The sequence below is a fragment of the Amphimedon queenslandica genome, unplaced genomic scaffold, assembly GCF_000090795.2.
Source record: "Amphimedon queenslandica unplaced genomic scaffold, v1.1 AMPQUscaffold_12830, whole genome shotgun sequence".
Lineage (NCBI taxonomy): Eukaryota > Metazoa > Porifera > Demospongiae > Haplosclerida > Niphatidae > Amphimedon > Amphimedon queenslandica.
In genome coordinates, this window is record NW_003546934.1 from 12,157 (window position 1) to 23,296 (window position 11,140).

General features: G+C 35.3%; 1 protein-coding gene and 1 non-coding gene across 2 annotated transcripts; one reads left to right on the plus strand and one right to left on the minus strand.

Moving 5' to 3' along the window:
- Positions 1 to 442: 442 nt before the first annotated feature.
- Positions 443 to 6,536, plus strand: LOC109586604 (uncharacterized). Its single transcript, XM_020002803.1, has 12 exons — positions 443 to 1,810; positions 2,051 to 2,171; positions 2,348 to 2,501; positions 2,787 to 2,941; positions 3,259 to 3,358; positions 3,551 to 3,637; positions 4,015 to 4,203; positions 5,187 to 5,276; positions 5,334 to 5,436; positions 5,593 to 5,647; positions 5,759 to 5,930; positions 6,177 to 6,536. Exons 1-12 carry the CDS (start codon positions 487 to 489, stop codon positions 6,285 to 6,287), a joined length of 2,661 nt encoding a protein of 886 aa, XP_019858362.1. The 5' UTR covers positions 443 to 486; the 3' UTR covers positions 6,288 to 6,536.
- On the minus strand, positions 5,465 to 5,535 carry Trnag-gcc (transfer RNA glycine (anticodon GCC)). The gene has a single exon. It is a non-coding gene; the product is annotated as a tRNA-Gly (tRNA).
- Positions 6,537 to 11,140: the final 4,604 nt, after the last annotated feature.

Sequence of the window (11,140 nt, forward strand, 5' to 3'; positions counted from 1 at the left end):
AAAACTAATCTATTAAGTACTACAAAATAGCGTATTATAGCTCTGAATTTTTGTGAAAATTTGAATGAAAATTCAAAACATGTACAGCTGTTTGAATAGCGACTTGTAATTTTTATGGCTGGTAAAAATAATTATTGAAATTTGGAGCTATATGGTGTACAACAGTACATGTATAAAGCATAGTAAAGTAAATAGAAATTTAAATAAAAATTACATGTATATATAATTAATAGGGGTGTGGTCAAACGCTACCTTAAAAATTTATTTCTTTCTTTCACAACTTTAGTAGCTTAATTTAGCGTCTTTGCTCTCTAGACAACAGAGGAGAAGATCTAAAAGACTGCTAATTGTAATAAGTTAGAAATACCTTTAGAATAATTAGTAAAATTTTAAAATAAAAATTTCAGCAGTTTTAGGCGTGGCTAATTTTGAGCTATTAACCTCCACGCCTATTTTTAAAGGACAAGAAGGCGTGTGCAAGTCAAGATGGTCAAGGTACTACCAGCAGCTTTCACTCTTTTTGAGCGTCAGAACATCTTCAACGCTCCAGCAGAGCCACTCTGCGTTCACTGCTCAGAAAAATACGTCTTCATAGCTTGCGAGGGATGCCTCATAGAAGCCCACGACCTGCAGAAGAACGAGAAAATGGCCCGAATGAGGACCATCCAACCAGTATCAGAGCTGGTCTATAACCCGCTGGGGGACTGTATAGTGTCTCTTGAACGACGTACTCCTGATTCACCAGCTACTGTACGGATATACTTTAAATGGAGGATCATACGAGAGCTTGAAACGCCCACGCGTGTAATTAGTCTTACGACCCCGTCCCAAACCAGCGGGGGTCCGATGATTCTTCCCCCAGTGGTCGACGCCGAAATATTGGAGCTACCGGTTGAGGGAGTGTCCTGTCTCGCTGTTTGCCAGTTGACGGGGACCATAGCCGTGGGTAGTGAGAAAAGGGTCCACCTGTTCACACTCCAGAGGGGAAGAGGGGATGTTCCCTCGGCCTCCCTCTCCACGGGGGGATTTTGTATCGTCACTTACATGGACGTCATCACTGACATGAAATTAAAAAAGATTTGCATCTGCGGGCATTACCTTGCATGCGTTTCCACACATCGGGTCCGGGTATTGAAAATTTTAATGTTGGGCCCCCCGGGGGTCGAGCTCCCTTGGGAGCAATTTCAATTGGACTCGTCTCGTACAAGGACCCGGAAACAACCCCCTGACCATAAAGAACACGGCCACGAAGAATATAAAAACGATGAGGATTTTCTCTGCTGGTCTCCATCGTATGTTTGGGAGACAGAAGCAAGAGGGCGGAGTAGTGTCGAACCATCTACCACTCCCACCTCTTCACTGGACGATAAAACAAAGCCAAACCTGCCACGCCCTTTTCTAAAAGACAAGACCACACCCCTCATCGGTACTATAAGCATCTCGAGCATTTCCTCATCTTCGTCCTCCTTTAAAAAAGACTCATCTAAAACCGAGCTTGAGATATTAGGACCAGTTGAATACATATGGGGCCAGCCGGTATCCGTTGTACTTCACGGGGACACAGGGGGTGGGGCTAATGAAGAAACCAAGTGCTGGGTCGTTACCATGTTGTATCGGAGACTGGCTTCGTCAGGGTTTTCTTACGTTCACACGAGTTCTTCGTTGTCCGGAGCTAACAGTGAGACTAGGGATAGATCCAGCAGTGTTGATGGAGCCCCTGGTTGGGATAGTGTCTCTGCTCCTTATACTAAATCAAGAACCAAAGGAGGAATACACAGCGTACAGCTAGTACCAACATTCACTAATGAAGGTAAGGAGACATATGCATGTTTTTTCTTTTTTTATATTTTAATTTTTTTTCATTAATTGAAAACTAAACAAACTAACACAGCATAAAGTACATGTTAGATAAAACACAAGAAATATTAATTACATGTACAACATATTAATATGGATGTATACATGTACATGTATATTACATGATGAATCTGAAGGTTACTTGTTATAAAAATTGAATTATTTTATTTCATTTTTTATGTATTTTTATTAGATTCTTTTGGTGAGAGGAAGTTGGTTGGGATGTCTTGTTTATTTGCTAACAGGTCCAAGGGTTATATTTACGACGTTTTCAATAAAACAAAACAAGTCACAGTTCTATCCTTTATGACAAGGTAAAATGTAAATTTTTTGTAAGTAAAAATTTTTTTCAAGAAAATGAACACCATCTATGCAGGCAATTTAGTGAAAAAATTTTAGGAAATTTTTAATACTTTAGTTTATTTAGCATTTAAAATAATTATTCCTCACTAAATTAGAGAAGAATAATTTCTTTCCTTATTTATTGTAGATGTCAGACAATGTCGTATGATGGCCAATTTCTTCACTCATTATCAACTGATGCAGAGTCACTGGATAGTTACACCTGCAGGATCAGTGCTAGTGTGTTGGCTAATAAACCAGTGGCCTCTGGACACATTAACACTACACAATGGCTCAAACAAGTACAATAATAATGTGTATAATGTATTATAATGTATGGAGGGTTTCCCACAAAGCATGCTAAGTGAACTAAACAGCATGAGCTTCATGAGCTGACAAGCACTACAATCATAGATATGCTACAATACAGTAGTACATGTTTTTGGAGAAGTTGTAAAATTAATAAAAATATGCTTGCCAAGCTTAATGCCAAAATCCTGTGGGAAACTTCAATCAATGTACAATGTACTGTACACTGTATTTAGAATATAATATCATGTCTTGGCTTTGTTTTTCTTTTTCCATAGCCTTGTCCTCCTTCCTCTCTTGAGTTGACTCTCATTTCTTCCAATAAGTTTCTCGGTTGCATGGCCCTGACATCATCCACTGATCATGTTGTTGTATTCTGCAAGGATACCTCACCTGATACTAGCCCAGCATCAAGCGAGAAACCATCCTTCCTGTAAGAGAGGGAGGGAGAGAGAGGGAGAGAAAGAGGGAGAGAGAGAGAGAGAGAGAGAGAGGGAGAAAGAGAGAGAGGGAGAAAGAGAGAGAGAGAGAGGGAGAGGGAGGGATAAGGGAGGAAGATAATTAGAGAGAGTGTGTGGGGGGAGAATGAGGGATGTAAAAGGAGGAGGAGGAGAGAGAGAGGTGAGAAAAGTTACATGCATGTACATTTTGATACAGTAAAAAGTGATGAAAAGGAGGGTATTAAAGAGCTAAGTTTTAGTGTACATAATCAGTACATGTATGCATGTACATATGTATTTCTTATTGTAGGCAATCTCTTTCCTTAAGACGTCCTAAAGTGTTATCAACAGTTGCTTGGAATGTTTATGTATTAGTTAAGAAACCAGTTACTGACATGTTCCAGCAGTTTGTAAGTGTGTACATGTACATACAGTACATGTATATGTACATTAAGTAGATCAAAACTAAAAGTACAATGAATTGCAATTAGTAAACTACTTGAATGAGTATTGAAACTACTACATGTATCATCATTAATATTTTTAATATTATTTTATGTTAAATTTCTGTCTGTCATTATTTATTTATTTATTTTATTTAGTCTGAATCAGCCCAGTCATTAGGTGCTGGTATTCCTCCAGTATTGCAGCATCATCTATCAGAAGCTCACATTCTACTGAGATCACTAGTAAGCACTTGACAAATACAAATACAAATACATGTGTACATGTAAGTGTAGTATTGCTATACACACACAATGACAATGTGACTATAATAAGTATAAGAGTCAGTCCAATCATTACTGGGAGTATGTACCATGCTACTAAAAATAGACATAAATTGTTCATTAGTATACCATTATTATTTTGATTATAGATAGTGTTCCCAAAATCTAAATTGTTCATTCTTTATTATTAATAATGTATAACCTTGGGAAAATTACCCAATTTATGGTATCAATGACATTAATAGTACATGTATGTATACAATGTGAATGTACCAGTGTGTTAATTCCATCATGTATTGTACATGCTCATATATTATTATAATTATTTTTTTCTATAGATTATTGAGAATGATGATTCTTCTGGTGAACTATCAGAGAAGTTGCGTCGGAATTGTTTTGATCTTGCCGACTCGTTCTGTCTCTACTCCGTGGGAGAAAAGACACTCAATAATGCAGCTGCTTATTTTGTGCTGTCTGGCAAACCAATCAGTGACGTGATACAACATATTAAAGATAAATATTCTGAGGTTAGTCATACATGTACATGTACATGAAATAGTGTATTGTATTGGTAATGTAAGATCTGATACCTGAGATGTTAAACAAAGGCAGTTATATATCAGCTATATCCAGGGTTTACCACAAAGCTTGATATACAGTAGCTGGCAAGGACTGCATGGCTTTGGAGTTGCTTTAAAAATTCATAAAAAATCCAATTTTAATCGGAATTAGCTCAAACTTTCTACACAACATAAGAACATGTATATGCATCAGATAAAGTTATAAAAATGGAGAATTCTCTACTTTTCATTTTTGGCAAAATTTGACCGAGACGCTGTACTATAGTACAGGGACTTTTACCCAATTTTGGAGCAACTTTAAAAATTCGTAAAAAATTCAATTTTAATCGGAATCAGCTTAAACTTTCTACACAACATAAGAACATGTTTATGTATCAGATAAAGTTATAAAAGTGGAGAATTCTCTACTTTTTATTTTTGGCAAAATTTGACCGAGACCCTGTACTATATATAGTACAGGGACTTTTACCCAATTTTGGAGCAACTTTAAAAATTCGTAAAAAATCTAATTTTAATCGGAATCAGCTCAAACTTTCTACACAGCTTAAGAACATGTATATGCATCAGATAAAGTTATAAAAATGGAGAATTCTCTACTTTTCATTTTTGGCATAATTTGACCGAGACCCTGTATCTTTGGTCCAATTTTGGAGCAACTTTAAAAATTCGTAAAAAATCCAATTCTAATCGGAATCAGCTCAAACTTTCTACACAACATAAGAACATGTATATGTATCAAATAAAGTTATAAAAGTGGAGAATTATTAACTTTTGAATTTTGCCATAATAGCCTGTATATACATGTAATAGCCATTGTAGCATAATATTTTTTACATTAATGATATTATTCATAAGTTATCAAGGGAGGGTGAGAGAGAGAGAGAGTGATTAAGAAAGTGTAGGTTTGATTATTTATTATGTACATGTAGGCTCCGACTACCACTCCTTTTGATATTTTAATGAAATATTTAAACTTGGTTCTTTTCGAGCCAAAAAACAGGCTGGACCAGCTTGACCAGGTAATCATGATACCACTTTTATCAGTAATGATAACTATAAAAATATTATCTATTTAGTTGCAACCTTTAGTTAATGATGTTCTTCAGTTGTATGCGAAGTATGATCCTGAACGTTTGGGGGATTTTCTGCTTGATTCATGGTTGCAAGTTGAATCAAAAGGTAAAGAAAAAAATACAAAAAAATGATATGCATTGACCGGGAATCGAACCCGGGCCTCCCGCGTGGCAGGCGAGAATTCTACCACTGAACCATCAATGCATCCTTGCAAGTGTTGAAGATCCTGGAGTTTTTAAACTTATTTCTCTATTTTTCTAGAAAAAGCTCTTGAATTTTGTGAATTACTACTTACAAACTTATCACAACAAGAAAAGTAAGCATTAAAGATATATCAATTGTAAATTTGTGTTTTTTTGAACATAACAACACATGATAGACACTCTCTACCATATAATTATTTCCATATCACTTTATTTTATTTTAGAACCAAGAATATCACTAGCATGGCAATGGTAAAGATCCTTTGCGATTTAAATGACAGAGAAAAAGCTTTCAAGACACTTGCTAATGTAACCGACTCCTTTCTCCTCTCCTGGTCAAAGGCCAACCCTCAGTTTCTGCTAAGTAGAGATAGCACACTGACACTATTAGGACAAGTAGGTTTAATATTTTAACAGAATTTTATTGTGTGCTTTTCTATGCAAAAATTTATATGAAAATATACAAATATTTGCTGGAATTAAGTGGGTTTAAGTTCTAATAAAATTTTTCATTGTGTGCCTTTGTCATGCAAAAATTTATGTACCGTATACTGTATACGTAATTTAAAATATACCAAATATTTGCTGGAATTAGTTTAGCGTTTTCTGTTTATTATAAAAATGTTTTATTATCTGCTGTAGGTTATAATGAGCAAATTGAACGAGTCATTTCTCTCATTCTTTTCGTATTTATTTGAAAACGACCGAATATCATTAGACGTTGTCATTACGGCACTTAAAGTAAGCACCTAAAGTACTGTAATATTTCTCAAATTAACTTGTGTGGTTAAAGTACATATAAATGTAGATGTACAGTTAAAATTCATATACGTTTATTGCGATATTTTCTATGCGTGTCAATAGTGTGCGGCATATTAATTGACAGTTGTCCTTTTGTCCTTTCTTTAAACAAGCTCTGATCAATACATTGTATCAAAAGCTAGTGTGTGTACTTTATGATGTGTTACCTTGTACGCTTCTATAACGATCGTTCGTTCTTTTAATTGTCGTCTAAGGATCATTAAGATGCTATTGCATAAAATGTAGAATAGCACAACTACTATTGTATTGTTTGTTTTTTTAATTAATGATGCAAAATCATCGAAGTATTTTCAGTAATAATAACAACATGATAATAATAAAAATGTGGGTAATAACATGGGTGAAATTAAGGTGCAGTATGTATAGTATTTATATTCCAGGTATTAGAATCATATTGTAGATAACAGAATTGAGACTAGAGGTATTCCTTGTGATTATGCATACCCATGCAGTACTCCAATATACAGTAAGAGTTATGAGTCTGATATCTTGCAGACCTTGTGGCTGGTAGCAGGTCATGTTGTTTTCATACTTATAGGCCAAGAATCTCCTTTCCTTTTGACAGTATAGTGTATATTTACCAAGAGTAGATGAATTACTTGATTACATGTTATTACTAATATGAAGGAAATTGTGACACTTAAATGTATCTATAATAGCTATTTTGTCATTATGNAGTAGAGGTTTTTCATATCAACACTGTCTATAATTTGTTACTTTTTGAATACCTTCTTTCTTTAAAATGTTAAGACCAGTTCTCTTGTGTATTGTCCTACTCCACTGCTTTAACATATCTTCAGGTAATCATTAGTACAATATCTTCATTATAATGACCTGTACTGTATATTATATTAGCTAATGATGAGGAATCATCCTTTTGTCAGGCAGCAGCTACTTTATCTTGTGAGGATATTAAGAATTATTGGCCAGAGAGTTCATCAGGATATTATAATATAATAGGCAAAGGAAATGTATTTTGTAATATGGAGAAGCCACAGGAATCTATAGTCAATCCCTCCAGCATTCAATCAACAGAGACTGTATTAACCAGCAGTGAATCAACAGACAGCTCCTCCACTGTCCAACCAACTGAGATACTTTTTACCAGCAGTCTACCAATAGAGACTAGCTCAGTACATTTTCCCCTTTCTTCTAGTGTTATGCCTCATCAGACTAATGTATTACCAGAACCATGTGGCTCAGGAGGAGGATGGACAAGACTAGCATATCTGAATATGTCTGATGCTACACAGAACTGTCCTTCTGGGTTTAGACTGTACCAGTCAGGAGGAGTTAGAGCTTGTGGTAGAGATAGCAGTAGTGGTAGCTGTGTATCAGTTCAGTTCCCATCTAATGGTATCAGTTATTCTCAGATATGTGGTAGAGTAACAGGATATCAATATGGTCACACTGATGGTCTTTATGGTTCAGGTATTGATACATATTATCTTGAAGGTGTTAGTATCACTCGTGGATCTCCTCGTCAACATGTCTGGTCACTAATTAATAGTTATAATGAACTCGAATCATGGTCATGTCCATGTAATACTGGTAGTTCAGTATCAGTGCAGTCTTTTATTGGTAACAACTACTTCTGTGAATCAGGGAATCCTAATAGTAGCCCATCACAGATTCTCTACACATCTGATCCACTCTGGGATGGTCAAGGTTGTGGTTCTCTTGAATCACCTTGTTGTAATGTTACTGGTATCCCATGGTTTCACAGAGACTATGGTAGCACTACCACTACTGACTATATTGAGTTGAGGGTGTGTGCTAGCCTAAGCTCTAATGAAGAAGACAGTCCTATTAGTTATTATGAGATTTATGTTAAGTAGTGAAGAGAATGTGTTTGAGGCTATAGTAGCTTAAAATAGTTATAGTCTTCTTATTGTAATTGTGAGATACTAATAAGAATTTAATTATTCATTGTGTTGTATCCATGTTAGTGGTTATTAAGTATGTAAAATTGATTTATTGGCCTCGCCTACGCGAGGTATAGGTAGTTGTTGTGTGTGTCTGTCATTCATTCATTCATTCATTCTGTACAACTGAAATTTGTTTTTAATAAACAATAACTTTAGCACAGCGTGTTCTAAGCTCCTAGATCTTTCTTTTTGACGTGGAAAAGTCTTTCTTAACTGTTTTGTGTTGCTCAAATACAAGTGCTAGGTACAGAAGCTTCAAAGTAAGAAAATCGAGTAGTTGGGCCAAGTTCCGTTGTGTTGGCACTTTAGAGATAGCTGATAGCATTTTTCAGTAGATTAGAACATGGCCTTCAAAAATTATGAACAGATTTCTCTAAATCTTACTTGATGAAGAGTTATACTTACTTGAAATTGTTGAGGTCACTCGTTTGTGCAGCGCTAGAGCAACAACTTGCTGGGTTATAGGTACTAAAGTACCTATACTATCTTAAATATACAAAGGCAGCAACTTTTTTTGTCAGCAAGTTTATCATATATTGCTGATTAGTAAAGAAAAAGTGAAGCTTCTTTCTCACATGGTCTTCTTGCTGACACTCATTCCATCCAGTCATGGATGCCACACCTTTCAATCTACATGCATGGGAGGGGCTGGAGCTGCTTGCATGTATGTGCTGCAGTGCTGCTACTTCTGCAGGTATTCAAGAGCAAGTGCAACTGCAGGAAGCTAGTGTTGAGCAGACTCTCTTCATGCTGATAATCAAACAGTTATTGAAGTGCGGGCATGCACCATAGCAGCTATAGGGGCGAGGCCATGCACCGTAGGTGTCTCGTTATTAATAATGAACTCTAATACATGTACTTGGTATAATATAAATATATAGACATTTTGTATTCTATATTTCATCTCATAACCTTTTCTCTGTCCTTTTATAATAGTAACTGATCTCTTACCACTACATTATAATTCATTGCATTAGTATTGTTGTTAATATTAATTTTTGCTGGTACCATACACTCAGCAGTACTGCTTTAGTGTAGTTCATTGTACATGCAGTTATAGGATCATTCCATGACTTCAGTAATGTTATTGTAATATAAAAGATAACTTGATTTGACTATTTTAGTGAGTGTACTATCATTCCAATTTCACATTTTGGTAAATTATGCACTTTTAGAGTAAATTTATTTTTGTCCTTATATGGACTACTCTATTTATAGTCACCCATTAGGCTATTTATTGTGTATGTATGTGTTTATGCTTAAAGATTCACAAAATGTTTCTTTAAACTGAAAGTCTAGGGTAAACTTTGTATAAAACGAACAGGATTAAGAAAGTGTTAGCTATTATTTCAAGTTTACATCTAATGATGATGAAACCCTTTAAAAATATTCCACTATAGTAGTTTACTACACCATTAGTTATGTGTAGAATTCTTATCATATCAATAACGTTTGTGTGGTCTATAAATCTGCTTATACTAGTTGATATTCAGTTAGTTGATATCTTCTTTCTTTAAAATGTTAAGACCAGTTCTCTTGTGTATTGTCCTACTCCACTGCTTTAACATATCTTCAGGTAATCATTAGTACTACAATATCTTCATTATAATGACCTGTACTGTATATTATATTAGCTAATGATGAGGAATCATCCTCTTGTCAGGCAGCAGCTACTTTATCTTGTGAGGATATTAAGAATTATTGGCCAGAGAGTTCATCAGGATATTATAATATAGTAAGCAAAGGAAATGAATGGAGATACATGTATTGTGATATGGAGGAGCTGGAACTAGCTGAGGAATGTGGTTCAGGAGGAGGATGGACAAGACTAGCATATCTGGATATGTCTGATGCTACACAGAACTGTCCTTCTGGGTTTAGACTGTACCAGTCAGGAGGAGTTAGAGCTTGTGGTAGGACTAACAGTGGTGGTGGTTGTGTATCAGTTCAGTTCCCATCTAATGGTATCAGTTATTCTCAGATATGTGGTAGAGTAACAGGATATCAATATGGTCACACTGATGGTCTTCATACTTACGGTAGTATTGATTCTGCTTATCTTGAAGGTGTTAGTATCACTCGTGGGTCTCCTCGTCAACATGTCTGGTCACTGATTTCTGGTCATACTGAACTTGGTTCAAATTCATGTCCATGTAATAATGGTAGTTCGTTATCAGTGCAATCTTTTATTGGTAATAACTACTTCTGTGAATCAGGAAATTCTAATAGTAGTGGTACATCACAGATTCTCTACACATCTGATCCACTCTGGGATGGTCAAGGTTGTGGTTCTCTTGAATCACCTTGTTGTAATGTTCCTGGTATCCCATGGTTTCACAGAGACTATGGTAACACTACCACTACTGACTATATTGAGTTGAGGGTGTGTGCTGATAATGGTTCTGAGGGAAATGAAGAAGACAGTCCTGTTATTTATTATGAGATTTATGTTAAGTAGTGAAGAGAATGTGTTTGAGGCTGTAGTAGCTTAAAATAATTATAGTCTTGTTATTGTAATTGGAAACTTTTTTATTGTTAGATACTGATAACAATTCAGTCATTCATTGTGTTGTGATGATAATAAATCAATGTTAGTGGTTATTAAGTATTAAAATTAATTTATTATCAATAATTAACTACTTGGTATGATCTATAAGGACATTCTACGTTTCATCTTGTAACATTTACATCCTTTTTTAATGGTAACTGATTTCTTACCACTGAATTATAATCCATTGCATTAGTATTGTTTTCAATATTAATTTTTGCTGGTACCATACACTCAGCAGTACTGCTTTAGTGTAGTTCATTGTACATGCAGTTACAGGATCATTCCATGACTTTCATAATGTTATT